Below are 17,406 nucleotides of genomic sequence, written 5' to 3' on the forward strand. Positions count from 1 at the left end.
GACTGGGAGTCAGGACCCCTACACCCCAGCATCTAGACACACTGGTGTTACAGCCTGCCCGTTTTCACCTACATTCTGGACTGAATCAGCACAAAGGGACATTTACTGTCCTAGATCTGTTGGCAATGGAGAGGAGCGGCACTGCTGGTCCCCTACCTGAATCTGCCTGGTGCCTGCATTGGAGATCACAGTCTTCCTTGGTGTAGAAACGGTTGAGGTTCCCCCTGCAGCCGCTGTAGATGAAAGGCCGGCACTCTGCCACTTTTTGGTTATAATACCACCTGAGTGTGAATCTGCTGCAGTCTCCCTCGTCCAGGGGCAAGCTGCATGGGTCAGCTGGGAGGGGAAAAAAGTGAACAGAGTTGCTGGTTAGGTTCCCTGGGGCTGAGAGAAAAAAAGAGATCAATGCTTAAAAATCTGCTCTGACATCATACCTAGCAAAACATCATCAGAAGACATTAGGATGCCTCTTGCCCTTCAGAACCCAAGGCGAACCCCCAGTAAGGTACCGCTAGAGAGAAATGGAAAGGAGCCAGATGGGATTGGCAGTTTTATATGTGAACGGAAGACACTTAAACATTTTGCATTGGTCAGACTTCTGTGGAAAGGAAAACGGAGGCATACCACCTCACTGATTTAATGGCTGAATGCCAAACTGATTTAACTCTGGAAAGCATTGGTATCTGCACTGTGTTCACACCCGCTGAAAGGGAAGACGTGTTGTCTGTGCTGCAAAACCACAATGTATTTTCTAACAAGCCACGAAAGACACCCTTGGCTGACTCAAAATCGTTACAGAAAGACCACAGCCACCTCCCAGCAGAGCTACAGGGCCACTGGCAAGGTGCAGGAACAAACTTGTACAGAAATACAAACCATGTTAGACCTGGGAGTAATTAAGGAGTCTGACAGCTTTTGGGCACCACCTGTGGTCTTGGTCCCTAAGAAAGATATCACTGTAAGGGCTTTGTGTTGATTACAGATAACTCAGGGTGGGCACAGTACTAGATGCTTATCCTATGTCTAGAATAGATGATATGCTAGATATCTTAAGCAAAGCTAAAAGATCTCAGCTTTTTTGATTTGGCAGAGATTATTGAAATATTCCCTTAGATGAGGCTGCACAGAAGAATGCCACTTTCATCACTGACATGGCTCTCTGAGTTCACAATGTTACCATTTGGGCTAATTAATGCAGGGGGCACCTTTCAGAGGCTATCAGCCAAGTGTTAAATGGTTCAGAGGTTTGCAAGGACCTATGTCAATGACATTGCAGTGTTTGGCAACATTTGTGCTGACCACAAAAAACACTTACAAATGGTGCTGCTGAAGCTCAAAAAGGGAGGTCTACCCATAAAAGCCTCTTAAGTGTCAAATTGGAGCAGCCAGAGTTCCTTATTTGGGACACTGGGTAGGGAGAGGTCAAATATCCCCTGAACCTTTGAAAATTGAAACCACAGTAAATTGGTCTGTACCCCAAACCAAAAAACAGGTTCAATCTTTCATAGGTCTGGTAAACTATTACAGAAGGTTTGTGTATCTGCAATCACAGGTCTACGTAAAAAGACAAAGCCTAATAAAGTTGTATGGACAAAGGCAGATAAGAGAATTTTGATAAGCTAAAGAAAGTCTTGTCTGAAAAAGCCTCTTCTTGCTAGTCCAGATTTTGATAAAATGTTTGAACTGTGCACAGAAGCATCAGACCCTGGGTTAAGGCCTATCCTGATGCAGACAGGGTAAACAACAAGAAACACCCCATTGCTTTCTTAAGCAAGAAATTATTCTGTCATAAAGAAAGTATGTTATGCAATTGTGTGGACCGTCAATTAGTTTAGGCCCTATCTTCTTAACAGGAAGTTCAGAGTTTTAAGGAATCATTATCTGTTGATCTGGTTAAACAAAATTAAGGCTCAAATTCCAAGCTTCTGCACTGTAGATTTATACTACAAGAACTTGATATGAAGATTGTGCATACCAAGGGACAAGAAAACATGGTGGCAGATGCCCTGTCCGGGAAAGAGGCCCCTGACCTGCTGCCTCCAGGTCAGCCAGTGGCTAACCCTACTGCAGCTTTGTAAGGATGGAGGTCTGATGAAATACACCCCGGTATTCACACCCTTGCACTACTGTAATAATCTTTGTATAAGGTATGCCTTGTAAGGTATCATTTCAAAACTCAATTTGCTGGTCAGTACTGTCCAGATAAAATATGTGTGGAAACACTGTATGTGAAGTTGTAAGTGTTACACTACACCCTATATTTGTCATAGCAATATTATGATGATATGGCATAATTATGATGCATTTTGTAAAAGATGGGTCGTGTAAGGTGTCATTGGAAAAGTTATAATTTGCTGGTTATGACAGGTTTCAGAGTAACAGCCGTGTTAGTCTGTATTCGCAAAAAGAAAAGGAGTACTTGTGGCACCTTAGAGACTAAGCAATTTATTTGAGCATAAGCTTTCGTGAGCTACAGCTCGCTTCATCGGATGCATACTGTGGAAAGTGTAGAAGATCTTTTTATATACACACAAAGCATCATGCATGATGCTTTGTGTGTATATAAAAAGATCTTCTACACTTTCCACTGAATGCATCCGATGAAGTGAGCTGTAGCTCACGAAAGCTTATGCTCAAATAAATTGCTTAGTCTCTAAGGTGCCACAAGTACTCCTTTTCTTTTTGCTGGTTATGATTATCCTATTTGTATGCATGTATCATTTTTGTATCTGAAGTGATGAATACTGATTATGGATCTGAATTTCAAATGGGCTTACTCTGGAAGACACCCACAGCCAGCCTTTCAGGTACAATAATGAAGAAAACTGACAGTTAATAGGTCATCAGCAAAGACAATGGGCTGTGGAATAGCTTAGCCTTCCTGTGGATGTTTCAGCCAACCTGTAAGTAATGGCTGCTATGACTCTGCAAGGGCATGTGACCAGAACACATTTCTCTAGACTCCATTTTGGGCACCTGTATTTTTCCACAAACTGGGCTGGGAACTGTTTTTGGCACTAAGGGTTCCTGCCATATGGAATAGCTATATAAGGCAGGGAGTGACATCATCTGTTGTTCTTCACTCCCCCACAACTCAATACCTGAGAGAAGCTCTGAAAGAAAAGGACTTGGAGCGGGGGTGGGGATCCCACGCTGCAAAGCAAGTGCAGCTTGTGCCTTGAGAATCTGTAAGCCTGCTTGTATCATCAGTCAAGGTGAGAAATTGTTAATTCAAATCCTATCCTTCTAGTATGTTAATCTTAGTTTGCTATAATTTATAAGCACTTTAAATCTATCTTTTTGTAGTTAATAAACTTGTCTTATATTTTAACCTAAACCAGTGTGCCTTTAAGTGTCTGGGGAAAAACCTCTGCTTAGTTACCACAAGTGTGCATACTCCTCTCCATACTGAGTGAGAGGCGAACTGAGTAATAAATTCATATTGGTCGGGATTTTGATCTGGGCAGGATGGTACAGCTCCTTGGTTCTAGACTGGGAGAAATCTTGGCTGTAGCCTTTCTATTGTTGGTTCATGCAATGGCTGGTCAAAGCCTGCATGTAACTGTGGCAGGGTGTGTCCCTGCCTGTGTAAATGCTGGTGGAAGTGTAAGACCCAGAGTTGTCTAGAGCTTGTCACAGCAGCACAGTGTGAGAGGGAGCCCAGGCTGGTCAGTCAGAGGGCTCAGTGGTACCCCAGTTCTAGGTGGCACTCCGGAGGGAACCCATCACAATAAGGTTCCCCTGTATCATGTTAAGAGTGCATGTTCAAGACCCACGTAGCACCAAACTGGTCAAACAGGCGTGTTGGGAACAAATAAGTGTATGTTTGCCTTAATTTGCATTTAAGCAGTAAACAGAGTCATTAAGCAGGAAGGGAAAACAAAGGAAGCTCAAACATATAGGAAAAACAGCAGGGAACATCCTGCCCCACAGACGCCGTCTCCTACTTCTCAGCTGGAAAATGTTTTTCAAGAGAGGGACAAACTATAAAAAGAAGGGGCAAACACCCCAGGACACCACCTCTTTCTCTCTCCCTCCGTCTGTCTCTAGCATTGCTCCTAAGATGACAAAAAAAACAGCTGTTGGACTCTGGGGGGTGGGGCATGTTAACATTGCTGGAAGCATGTGGTGAGAAATTTTGCTTGAATCTAATATAGTTTGTTAAGTTAGGCACTAGTAGGCGTTTTATCTTTATTTCTCTGGTAACCATTTCTGACTTTTATGACTCATTAGTTGTACTCACTTAAAATCTATCCCTTTGTAGTTTATAATCTTGATTTACTGTTTTATCTAATCCAGTGTGTTTAAATTGAAGTGTCTGGGTAACTCTATTTAAGATAATAAGCCAATATATTATTCCCTTAAAGGAATAACGGACTTAAAATATTTGTACAGTCCAGGAGAGGGCTGGGCAGTACAGGACATACATTTATGGGGGGAAATCCAGGACTGAGGGCACTTTGGGGTCACTCCGCAGTAGAAGCAAAGCTGATGAGAGCCAGGGTGTAACTGGCAAGGTGTGGCTTGCATGCTGTTTGTGAGCAGCCCAGGTGGGAGCTACTTCAGCAAGGTATTGTAAGGCACGCAAGGTTGCATGGCAAGGATGACGCAGGCCCTCACTGCTCTGAATCGTACCCTGATATGTCACAATACTGTCTCACCTAAACCTGAAGGTCAGTACCTGGATCCTATGGTGACTGGCACTATGTCAGCACTTTTGATAGCGTTCTCAATCCTGAACCCTGATACTAAGATTCGCATCTGCTGGATAAACCACCAGCTCTTGAAAGCCTGGTGTGATCCATCCCTATGCTTCAAACCTTGTACTGGATTGGTAGCCAAAGCATTGTCAGAGAACCAAATGCAACCGCTGATCACCCTCACCTTTACTGTGGCTCTAATACAGGGACAGGCAAACTTTTTGGCCCGAGGGCCACATCTGGATATGGAAATTGTACGGCGGACCATGAATGCTCACGAAATTGGGGCTTGGGGTACAGCAGGGGGTGCGGGCTCTGGAGTGGGGCCAGAAATGAGGAGTTCAGGATACGGGAGGGGGTTCCAGGCTGGGGCAGAGGGTTGGGATGCGGGTGGGGGGTGAGAGCTCCAGCTGGGGGTGTGGGCTCTGGGGTGGGGCTAGAAATGAGGAATTCAGGGTGCAGGAGGGGGCTCCGGGCAGGGGGTGAGGGCTCTGGCTGGGGGTGCAGGCTCTGGGGTGCAGGAGGATGGGACAAAGGGGTTTGGAGGGCGGGAGGGGGATCAGGGCTGGGGTGCTGGAGGGGGTCAGGTGTGCAGGCTCCGGGCAGCGTTTACCTCAAGCAGCTCCTGGAAGCAGTGGCATATCCCCACTCTGGCTCCTATGTGGCGGTGCGACCAGGTGGCTCTGCGCACTGCCCCATCTACAGGCGCTGCCCCTGCAGCTCCCATTGGCCGCGGTTGCCGGCCAATGGGAGCTGCGGGGGCGGTGCTTGGGGCAGGGTCAACATGCGGAGCCCCCTGGCTGCCCCTATACATAGGAGCCGGAGGGCGGACGTGCCGCTGCTTCCGGGAGCTGCGCAGAGCCATGGCACACGTGGAATGGGGCAAGCCATGAACCCCGCTCACTGGCAGGAACTCAAGGGCCAGAATAAAACATCTGAAGGGCCGGATGTGGCCCCTAGGCAGTAGTTTGCCCACATCTGCTCTAACCGATGCCACAATGCAGTGCTGTGATCTGGATATTTGAAGCATTACAGTTTGGGACCCGTAATCTCTCTCTGGGTGGCTGCTATCTGCTCCATTTCATGCAAATTAAAAGAAACATTGCTTTTAGTAACGTGCCAATATGATCTTTGCTGTACTGTACTGGATGCTTAGTATTTAGAGCATTGCTGTTTCTGGAAGGGGTGAGAATCCTCTATAGAATCCTCATTAACAACATGGCAGAGCACAGAGACTCTAAGAGGAGGATCTTTGTTTTCCACCCAAAGGTTTCCTTTTTCTTCCTTCCTTCTGCACAGTACAAAGAGTTTTATTTACTCAGCCATGATTGGACACTTAACAGTTGGGAGACCGGCACCACCTCCTCCCTGCAAAAAAAATGCCAGATCTCTACCACACTACTCAGGGGTCACTGTTAGCACAGACCACTGAACTTATTAGTCACTTTACTGGGAGGTGGGAGAAAAAAATCAGATCTAACAGTTTCAAAAGAGGGTGGAGGGGGAGAGTGGTGGCTCCCCCTTGTGATAGGAGAGTTATCAGGCAGGTCTGCTTCTTACCTGCCTCAGAGGTTTCTCTCCTCTGCTGGCCGTGCTCAGGAGCTGCCCTGGGGATGATCACTTTTACAAACAGGAAGTAAAGTACTTGTTTAGGAAGTCCCTGTTTGCTAGAGGAGAAGCCTCCTAAACCTGACTTCCCACATGTGGAGAAGAAGTGGAAAGGCTAATGGATGGACTGTGAGTTCAGGAAAACCTCTGGGTTTATTTCACAGAGGCAGTACAAGATAGGAGGATGAGTGGGTCATATTCCAGAGCTGGCTTGCCCACAAGTATCAGGAATGAAAGGCGGAAGATGCTGGCTCCCCTGAACTGTAACAAAGCCCTCTCCCTGGCCACACCATGCACAGGTCACCTGCCCTTTCACCTCAAGATCAGAAGTCACAAAAATGGGGTCCCAACTTGCATGGGGACAAATGGCAACACATAAGCAGCAGAGTTGCTTGAAAATCCTTCAGAACTTAACTATTGTACATCATTACTATGCTATCTCCTCTCTTGGTGGCAACCTTGTGGTCCTCCTTTTTGCTGGAGCTTTCTGTTGGAATCTACTTTTCATGAGACAGGGAAGTCCTGGAACCCTTGTGAAATACCTTCAGGGACCAAATTTCCAAACCCAAATAGCCTTAGAGAATATCAGCAGCTTCAGACCTTAGAGAGAAGTCTTTTTCTCCTGATTATCCAACACCATTCAGTGAGGTCTCCATAAATGGCAATTTCAGAGTCATCACGCTTCCCATCAGATGTGGCATCTACAGTCCATGCCAAAATTATGGCTAAGTCCTGGGCTCATCTACAAGAATCTAGGCAACTAGCTCTTAAATCATATTTCTAACGTGTCCCAAAGCAGGGCATAAAGGCTTCCTTTCTTCCTCTTTCAGGTTACAAGGACTTCTTTTCTGCCCCATTGATTTGGTTTTGTGGATGCTTGTCCACTAAGAACTGGACAGAGATCCACCCACTCCTTTCACATAGGGTGCCAAACAGCCTTCAGATGGTAACAACTTCCACTGGGCAGGCTAGGCACAGTGACTGAGAGGTGAAAGGCTCCGTATCCTGTTCCCACCTCACATGCCAGCCAGCCTCACTGCAGGAAGCAGTCACGCACATCGACTTTACCGACCCCTAATGACTAGGTTAGAAAGGCAGAGGACCACATAAAACCAAGTCTGCTTCTTTTTCTCTGCTCCCCCCCCACCCCCAGAGAGTGCTGGCGGGTCTCATTTTCCTCAGAGCTGTCGGAAGGTTAAGGAAACTCACCATCACTCAGCATGGTGCTCTCTGTCCCATCAGCTTCCAGGCTCTCTTCATAGTCCTCCATTGCGTAGACATGCTCGTACTCAGGGTCATTTGTGTTCACAACACGCACCTCGTGCCCTGGAAAATAACACCGGCCATATGAGAAGGGCCACAGGACAGGGAAGTGCAGGGTGGGAAGGGCAGGTGGATGAGGTCACTGGGCTTGTTGCCCGAGCCATGTGGGAATTCATCCCTCATCATTCCCAGGATGATGACAATTGGTCTGCAGCTTTGATCCTGGGAGCGGCTTTTAAAAATGGCAGATTCAGTAACAGGCCTGGTCAACATGCCACTGAGTTGCCTGGCTGGTGCACTGGCTTGTTTGCACAAAGGTAGCCGGAGGGAGAGGAGTTGGCTGCACTGCTCAGTAACTAACCGTGCCACAGGGGTCACTTGCCTGAAGGTGCAGTGTCACAGCACAGGGACCTGTGTGGCTACAGCTACACTAGAACACGTTGTGCTCATTTTACTGGGATGGACACAATGGCTGGAAAACAGATACAAAATGTTCTAGAGCAGACAAGGGGTGTGTGGGGGCAGGACACAGGGAAGCAAAGAGGCTGTCACCGAAAATGCTAACAATTAAATGGGGAATGAACACACTCTCTGGAGACTTATCTCTGCAAATCTCTCTGTGCCCTATCTCAATGGGACAACAGAGAAGCTGGAAAAGGAGCTAGAGGGAGGATTTGTGCCACCTTCACTTACTACTGGATGCAATTCAGGTTTAGATGTTTACCCACCAACCTATGCTGCTTTACCAGCCATGCTGTAGCATCCGGCCAATCAATCCTTCCAGTCATTCTACACATTTGCCTTCACATTCCCATCATTCTTCAGACATTCCCTCTTCCCATTCCTTTCACCCCCTCTACCTATGAGCCCATCCATTCATCTACTCTCCATCCATAGTCACTCATCCACGCACCAGTCATCCTGGACATTCACACATCCATTACATTCACATACCCTTCCATAAGCCATGTGACCATCCTGCAGTATCTATCCAAGCCATACACTTACTCCTCTACTCAGTCACTGTTTATCTTTCCATGAACCTACCCATTCATCCTGAGCACCTTGTGCACTCCAGCTGTTTGATAAACAACACTCCTTTCATTCTGCACATCACTCTCACTCGCCTGTCCCTCTGATCAGCTGATCCAAAGGTGGTTGGGGTTTGACGACATAGCAAAGACATCCCTATATGTTCTGTGTCATTGCGAGAATGCAGATGCCCTTCATTAAGTCATAATACAATGGCCCATATCTAGGTGCATCTTAGCATTAAGGTAATAAATAGCCAGAACTCTACTTTTAAATGGCCTGCAGCTGCCTTAGGTTCTCTGAGTTACTGTTACAGAAGGCGGGTATTGCAATCCCTTGGTACCCGCAAGTGAAGGACATTGTAATGGCAGAGCTTCCATGCAGGACTCACAAAGTCAGCCCTGGAGAATGATTATGATGACAGGGCACAAAGAGACAAGACTCACCCTCCTCTTCTTCAGCGTGTGACAACTTAAGCACAGGGACTAGATGAGCATTAACAGACAGGAATGGTTGGGTGGATGGATAGTTGGGGAGAAGACCTAAGAGAGGCAAGGACACAGCACAGACATCAAACAGGACATAAGAATGACTGACATGGCTCCCCTCCCCCCGACAAGTCACGGGCTAATGCTCAAGAGCAGCATCAGCACTGTCCACTTCCAAGACTGCTAACAGCCAGACAGACATGGTGCAAAACTAGCATTGCGTTGGAGACCTAAGGGAAGAAATAGGCATTACGGAGAGAAGCACCATAGACGGGCAGGTCTGGACCACCTCTTGCGGCCCGCCATTGGACACTGAACAACAGCACTTTGTCTGCATCAGCCCTGGCCTGTGGCATAATCTATGTAATTGTATCCTCCTGCCTCTGATGGGACAGGACCTCCTGGGACAGAGGCAAAACAGAAAAATTCACCCTACTGACTCCACTGCAAGGTGATGGCAATATAGATGCTGGAAATACCAGCAGAAAGAAAGAGACCTGTAGGCAGGATGCATGCACAAAGGGAGATATATTCTCTTCAGATTCCCTTCATCCTAATCCACCCAATCCCCTCAGTAGAACTGGGCTTCCTGGGGCGGGCAGACATGCTCTTGAACACAGCCCTTGGTGAGTTAGAGTTTGAACAATATACAAAAACAACGAGGCAGCTGTCAAACACCAGTGGAGGACAAGACAGGACACAGACGAGCACAGCAAAGGTCTTCCCAGATATGAGGCAGGCTCACTCATGGCTCTGGATGAGGCATGTGGTCACAGATTCTACACACAAATAGGAAGGTACTACAGGAATGCTGAGAAGCCTCTGAACACTGTGCCCTGTATGAATGACGCCTCCGATACTAAACTCAGCCTTTCCCCAGCTTGGTACAGCCTCCTGGGTCTGGCTGGAAACAGTGTGGAATTATCTACTAGAAGATAGTCTCTCTCACTCTCTCTTGCCATTCAAGGATGGAGTCTGCTTGGCTCTGCTCTGGACCGGTTTGGCATGGGTGGTTTAGAAAGATGCTCTGCTTTCTCAATCACCTGTTCTGCCGTGATCCTGATTTCCTCTGGTATTTCTTCTTCCTCTCCTGGAAGATTTATGTCTGTTCCTTGCATGTGTCCCCCATCCTCCTTTGAGAACAATCAGGCAAATAATTCATTTCATGTTTGCCCAAACATTACCTACCTCTGCGTCATAGCTCCTCCTTGCCAGGCTTACACTGCTGGCTGCCCTGCTGGCCTCCTCTTCCCTACAATCTTCAGCTGTTTTTTTACCATTTCTGGGAACCTGCTATGAAAGCCTCCTTTCTTCTTCCCCTTTGCTTTCCTCACCAGCCCTCTCTTCCCTTCCCTTCCCCCACTCACCTCTCTCTTCCTCCCCGATCCACACCAGGCTTAGCCCTTGTGTAGGAACAGATCTTACCCTGGATGAGTCTGTCAATGTCCTTGTGCCATCTTATTCTCCTTACTCTAGGGCAGGGGTCGGCAACCTTTCAGAAGTGATGTGCCGAGTCTTCATTTATTCACTTTCATTTAAGGTTTCACGTGCCGGTAATACATTTTAATGTTTTTTAGAAAGTCTCTCTCTCTGTAAGTCTATATATTATATAACTAAACTATTGCTGTATTGTAAAATAAACAAGGTTTTCAAAATGTTTAAGAAGCTTCATTTAAAATTAAATTAAAATGTTGACCTTACGCCGCCGGCCAGCTCAGCCCACTGATGGTCTGGGGTTCTGTTCACCTAGTCCGGCAGCGGGCTCAGTGGGGCCTGCGGCCGGGACCCCGGCTGGCAAGGGGCCGGCAGCCAGAACCCTAGACCGTCAGTGGGCTGAGTGGCTCAGCCCGCTGCCACTCAGGGGTTCCATCCGCTGGCTCCTGCCAGCCGGGATCCCGGCTGCTGGACCCGCTCAGCCCGCTGCCAGTCTGGGGTCCCGGCCCTGCCCATATACAGTGGGTGCCTACCTTCTCCCTGGTTCTGGCCATTCTCTTCCTCTCTCTCTGCACTGAGCTGAGGGTGGGAGTGCACTGAGCACAGGGCTGGGGGTGAAGGAGCAGGCTGGGGGTTGGGGTGTAGGGTCTGGCCAGGAGCTAGAATGAGGAAGGGGGCTCAGGGTTGGGGCAGGAGGTTTGGGTGTGGAGCACTTATGTGGACAGCTCCCATTTGGTGCGAGGGGTGCAGGTGGGAATGTGGGGGGTGGGGAAGGTGCAGGAGCTCCCATTTGGTGCTCAGGGTGGGAATGTGGGGGTGCAAGAGTCAGGATGTGGGGGGTGCATGTGGTGTGGGGGGGCTTGGTATGTGGGGGGGGTACAAGAATCAGGGCATGGGGTGTGGGGGGCTTGGGTATGTGTGGGGGTGCCAGAGTTAGGGCTGGGGTTGTGGGGGGTGGATGAAGGAGTCAAGCAGAGGGCTGGGAGGGAGGGCCGGAGAGGAGGAGGAGGAGGAGGGGCAGGAAGCCAGCACACTGCAGAAAGAGGCAGGGGAGCTGGCAGGACCAAGCTTCTGCCCCCTGCCCCCGTGGGATGTGGTGTGGAGCAGAGAAGAGCGGGCCAGGCAGGGCCGGGCCGAATTGGATTTTTAATGGCACGCGTGCCATAGGTTGCCGACCCCTGCTCTAGTGTATTTGCTATAGTGATTCCTCAGTCCTGGCTTGCACAATAATTGTTCTTTTACAAGCTTGTTACCATGTATTTGGTGCCTTGATATCACAAGTATTGGCTTCTCCAGGCACGACTACCCATAAGTTACTCTGCCCACTGGCAGTCTGTTCAAAGTGAGTCGGGGAGAGCCGCATTAGACCCTGGGTCCAGAGAAGGGATGGCTGCTGTTTGCTAATCTTGGCGTAGCATGTCAGATGCTGTCTCAGGTTGGGGACGCCCAGTGCAGCACTCTCCTTTTGCCGTCAGATGCTTGGCCAAGCATTCCTGTCTGGCCTCTGAAGCTCGGCTTTGAAACTGCCCTATTGGCAGTTCTAGGCTTGGAGTCTACTGAGTCCTCCTTGCCTATAGAGACTCGCTCCCTGGTGCTACCCCCTCAGAATCCCCAGTGCACTCACTGACACCCCGAGCGCTGCCAGACGTGAGACCTTGCTGAGGAATGTTTCAAACTGCAGCATGTCACTCATCACCTCTTCTGCCCTTGCTACCCCAGCTTCCATTATCTCCTGCTCCTGGCCTAGTCAGTCACCCTCAATGACAGCTTCCCTACCAACCCAGCCACTCTCGCCAAGTCTCCTAGGGCTCAATGCCAAACCAGCATCTCCACAGGGCTGCCTCTTCTGTTGGCAATCTGCCAATGTGGCTGGTGCTAGAGGGCTGAGCTAGCTGCATGTGACCTTCCAGGACGGGCCATGGCCCGTTCGTGAAACCTGCTACATATCTGGGAGAATGGACCTGCTCGTCAATGACAGGGCTGCTGCTCAGCACTGCAAACTGGGATTAAAGGATGCACAAAGGGGTTACAAGAAATCAGTGCTCACGTGGTTCAGAAGAGGAGAACTGTCCGCCGCAAGCTATGTGGAGAGAAAGAGAGAAAAAAGAGGAGGTTAATCCATGGGGAAAGCCTTCTCTAGCATCCTGGCACTTGGCACAGACCTGCCCCGCCACCAGGTATCAGGAAAGGGACAGACTAGATTGATAGGCCCCTAACACTCGCATGGGGCTGGCACATTGTACTCTGAACACCTCCAGATGTGGGAGTCATGGCATATGCAACTTAACCAAAAGAAGGAGAGAGGAAGGAACAAAGGGACAGAGGGCAGAGGAGGAGACAGTAAAGGAGACAATTTTGTTTACCAGTTTCTGCCCAAGGAGCCCTGGTAGTGATAAGAGATCAGAGCCGGGGTGCTGCTGAGAAGTCAGTCAGCCCCAAGTGGAAGGTGAAGCCTCACTTACCGCAGTGCTGACTCATTTCCTGCCTGACAAATGCACGGATCTCTTGTTCCTGCAGAGAAAACCAAGGGAATGAAGAGAGGGAAGAGATGCCTTCCGGCCCCCCCAGCCCACCATGAGCCTGCCTCAGCTGCTTTGGGGATCACAGGGAAAAGAGCAGTCTCCCCCCACTCCAACATTTGAGCCAGACCTGGAGGGAAACCGTAAAGGGGAAAAAGGCCTCGAGCCTGCCATGCAGGAAGGCAGAACTCAAGGGCCAGTCCCAGCCCCTGGGAGAGGGAAGTATCCCACTGCTCTGACTGACTGCGCAGTAGCACGGATGTGTTGTCATTGTGGGTCAGGGCTTTGCTCCAAGACCTCAGGGAGCTCTCTTCTCACCGTCATGCCAGGGTCCCCCTTCTCTCCTCTTGAGCCTTCGAGTCCTGGATTCCCCTGAAAACAAGCCAAATGGGAAATCAAGAGGCGTGCTACATGGTCAGCAACTCCCTGAGCCAGGAGACACCCACCCTCTGCAGAACCCTGTCAACCCCCTAGGAAGCTCTCGTCTTCGCCTGACGGGGGCAGAGTTCAAGGTACAGCGAATACATCCAGGCAGAGCCAAGCATTCAGCCAGGCAATGCACATCCAATGGGTCAGAAACATGCTTACACACCTGATCTCCTCTCTCTCCTGGAATCCCAGGGACACCTCGGGTCCCTACAGTCGACTCCCCTGGGGGGCCTCTTTCACCCTACAGCAGGAAAATACACACTGAAACACTGGCCGGCAAGGGGAGTTCTAGGATTGGGCCATCCAGAGAAGGGCAGTAACTACCATCCCCCACACGCCCCAGAGCTCCCTCTTGCAGGGAATGGGGCTGTTCCCTAGACGCGGCTCTAAACGAGCTGGTACACATGACAGTCTCACTTATTTCGAGAGAGATTTCTCAGCCGCTTCCAAAACATTAGACTCTTCTGCTTTCATCTCCCTATCCCCAGTGAGAAGTCCTCAAAGGCGGGTCCCCGTGCCCTTGTAGGTGAGAACTGTCCCCTAGGGGAGCAATCCAACCTGATCAAAGATGCAGCTCTGGGGAGAGACATCATGCATGGTGACCTCGGGCTGGGTTCAGGGCAGCCCTGAAGCTGATCTTGTGGGTGAATGGGAGGTCATGAAATAGCAGTGCTCCAGAATACAGCCAGAATGAACACACCACCTCCATGGGGCACTTCCAGCTCAGGGTCGGAGGCATGCTGCAAGCGTTCATTAATGAACCCCACCAGCCCTGGGAGACAAGGAAATCATCCCGGAGATACAGAGAGAGGTTACGAGACTGACCTGAGTCAACGCGTGAGCCAGTGACAGAGCTGGGAATAGACCTCAGGAGTCTGACTCCCAGCTCCCTGTTCTAACCAGTGAGTAACACTGCCGTCTAACCAGTGAGTAACACTGCCTGTCACTCTAACAGCCCCTGCACATCACTCGCGCGGCACCATTCATCAATTCAGAAGGTGGATGGAGCTGATCCTGCTTGAACAGAGTCTAACTACCACCTCCTTGCTGCCTGCTAACTGCAGACAGGTCCGGGGCCTGCTCACTGCCCTGGGATGGGGATATGACCAGGCAGAACTGAAACAGACGGGAGGGGAAGGGGAACTGCTTCCTCCACCCTGTGCCTGCCAAGGGACCCCTGCAAGCTCACTCTCGCCCTTCATGTGGTCTCTTGTTCCTGAATACTGCATGGAAAAGGGGCGGATGTTCCCTCTCAGACACTGGTGCCTTTGCTGCCAGGGCTGGGAGTGCACTGGGGTTTGTCGTCCAGTTTTGATTTCCTTGTGAAGTTCCGGAGACAGGAGCTCGCCACCTGCTGGCCATTCAAGGGCAACACTGTCCTGGTCTGGAGGGGTGGGTAGAAGCTGTAGGGAAATGGCCATGCACAGTGGGGAAGAGGTTCTTACCTTCTGCCCTTGAATCCCCTCAGGGCCCTTAGGGCCAATGCTACCTGGTGGGCCGGGTGGGCCAGGTGCTCCATCATTGCCCCTAGGGCCTGGGGAGCCAATAATGCCTCGAGCACCCTGAGAAAAGAGGCAGGGGTTAGGAACCCACACTGGGCAGTACAAACTGGGAGTGTGACAGACTGGCACCTTGGCCCACGCCGAGTCAATCTCCCGCAGCACTGACCTGCTCTGTACCCTTTGAGATAGGCGTCGTCTATTGACAGAGAAGTGTGGCCAACACTCACAACGTCATCACAAGACCCAGCATATCTGAGGGTTTTCTTAGAACCCCAGCTCCTGACATTCTGTAATTACGTGAGAATTTCAACTTGCTTTTTAAAAAGAGTGAGTGCCTCGCCCTCCTGGTTGCAGAGAGAAGCTAAAGAAGGTGTCCTGAGTGCGTCCTTAAGGCCCCCCAAACCAGAAGGTAAAGAACCCAACATTTAGTCATTTAAAAAAAAGTCAATTTTTCAGCCAATCTTGGGATTTTTTTAGGGCTTGACGCCTGATTTTTGAACCTTTGGGGATGGCCATACAGCATAGATGCTCTACCCCCACCCCCATCACCCCCGCCCCCCAAGCTGCAGGACAGCAGTGGATCTGTGGGGAGGCACCAGACGGTGCCAGTTGTCAGTGGGAGAATTGCAGCTATTCTCCATCAGGCCTGTGACTGCTCTCACCAGCTGGGAGTTCTAACAGTGAACTGACCTTGCTCCACTCCCACTTTTGCTACAGCCTGAAGCACCGGTTCTGCCGTGCCAGAATCCTCTGGAAGGGAGGATGTTGAGGAGTTTCAAGTCAGTGCTGGGACCCGTGTCTTGGTTAGAGAATCACGGTTCCCCAGTTGGCCGGGCATATCCTTACACCCTACTGGACACGTCAGTGTCCAGCTCTAGTTAATAGGCAACGAGCTACTGATGGTCAGCGTCTGAAAACTGTCCAGCAATTAGCAAGTCAGGGCACCAGAGCTTTGCCATCATGCTGGGGTTTGCCGCAGCAGCAGAGGGCTCCTGTGGGGAAGTTTCCAAACTCCCAAGCATTTAGGTATAAGCCCTGATCCCACCAACACAAGCTTCAAGGGCACTGGAGTTTGGCCCTTAGTAAAGCACAACTCACCCGGTCTCCTTTCTCTCCCTGGTCTCCTTTGGCTCCCTGCTGACCATCAAATCCCCTGTCACCCTGGGAAGGCAAAGAACAAGGTGTTTTTTCTAGTGAGATTTGGGGTAGGGACACTGGCAGATTACAGTTTTGTGGGGCCAGAGCAGGCCACCATTTCTGGGACACTGCCCTGGGGAGCAGGGTCAGGGCCCGGGGGCTTGCCCCACTCTGCCAGCCTGATGCTCCAGCCGGGGAGTGGGGTCAAGGCTCAGGGGCTTACCCCACTCCATCTGCCTGGCGCCCCAGCTAGGGAGTGCTGTCAGGGAACGGAGGCTTGCCCCACTCCGCAGGAGCGCTGGACGGGCGAAGCGGGTTGGGGCACAGGGTCGCTCATTTTCCAGGGCCCCCAGTTGGCTGGGGTCCCTGGGATCTGGGCCCAGTGGCTAACCCACAACTGGGTAGAGGTGCCATTGTCAGGTGATCTTGGGCCCCAAAAGTCAGGTTTGTACAGAGTCTAACAGCAGTTAGGTCAGAAACATTATGTCCCAGCATCTAATTACTTCCCAACGCTCACTGAGTGCACTGGAAAGGGCTGCAGGGTCATCTTAATGCAGAGCCTCTGGCCGCGTTGGAGCCTCTATTAGCAGCACTGGAGAAATCCCACTGTCTGCACAGAACACGGGCACACGCTGTGGTGCGCTATTAACCAACAGTCAGTGAGGCAGCTCTGGCCAAGGAAGGCCGTGATCTGAAGAGAGTGATCAGCAAGCCCCACAGCAGCCCCTCATCCACAGGCCTCACTCCACCCCCCAAACATTATTGCTCTTTAATCCCTACCTTGGGTCCCATGAGACCTTCTTTCCCGGGGATTCCTGGGGTTCCAGGCATGCCCAGCTCTCCCTAGGAAAACAAACCAGATGTTCATTCTGACCAGTCCAGATGTGCTCGCATCACATTGCCCTTGGAGGCAGCTGGGTGCACTTACCAGCTCACCCTTCCTTCCTGGAAGTCCCATTCGGCCTGGAATCCCCGGATCCCCCTAGAGCAGACAGAAGGAGACACAGGTCAGTGGGAGACAGCAGTGTAATGGAGAACCAGACTGGACAGCGCCCTAGCCCCTCCATACTGGGCTCATGTCTAGAGCACAGACTGCTTTACTGATGGAGTTATATCTAGCCCGTGGCTTCCCGGCCCTCCTCTACTCCAAAGGAAGCCAGTCCACTGAGCAGTGCTCTGGGCGATGCCACACAGCTCTGCCCGCCCATGGACTCACCCCTCCTGGGGTTCAGTTCCGGTTGGGGGTTGCTGCACCGTACAACCCCAGGGCTCCAAAGGGGTGGGGTTGAGGGTC

The 17,406-nt window shown here is 50.6% G+C and overlaps 1 protein-coding gene across 1 annotated transcript in view; it reads right to left on the reverse strand.

Moving 5' to 3' along the window:
* COL7A1 (collagen type VII alpha 1 chain) overlaps window positions 1-17,406 on the reverse strand; it is a 109,756-nt gene that overhangs the window by 3,832 nt on the left and 88,518 nt on the right. The window contains exons 110-120 of the mRNA XM_074959608.1: window positions 17,041-17,094; window positions 16,893-16,955; window positions 16,074-16,136; window positions 14,919-15,035; window positions 13,637-13,714; window positions 13,363-13,416; window positions 12,988-13,036; window positions 12,573-12,605; window positions 9,050-9,145; window positions 7,518-7,634; window positions 157-336 (exon numbers count right to left, since the gene is read on the reverse strand). Coding sequence (XP_074815709.1) covers window positions 157-336; window positions 7,518-7,634; window positions 9,050-9,145; window positions 12,573-12,605; window positions 12,988-13,036; window positions 13,363-13,416; window positions 13,637-13,714; window positions 14,919-15,035; window positions 16,074-16,136; window positions 16,893-16,955; window positions 17,041-17,094 — 904 coding nt within the window. The remainder of the gene's footprint in view (window positions 1-156; window positions 337-7,517; window positions 7,635-9,049; window positions 9,146-12,572; window positions 12,606-12,987; window positions 13,037-13,362; window positions 13,417-13,636; window positions 13,715-14,918; window positions 15,036-16,073; window positions 16,137-16,892; window positions 16,956-17,040; window positions 17,095-17,406) is intronic.

The sequence above is a fragment of the Natator depressus genome, chromosome 7 (assembly GCF_965152275.1).
Source record: "Natator depressus isolate rNatDep1 chromosome 7, rNatDep2.hap1, whole genome shotgun sequence".
In the NCBI taxonomy this organism is placed as follows: domain Eukaryota; kingdom Metazoa; phylum Chordata; order Testudines; family Cheloniidae; genus Natator; species Natator depressus.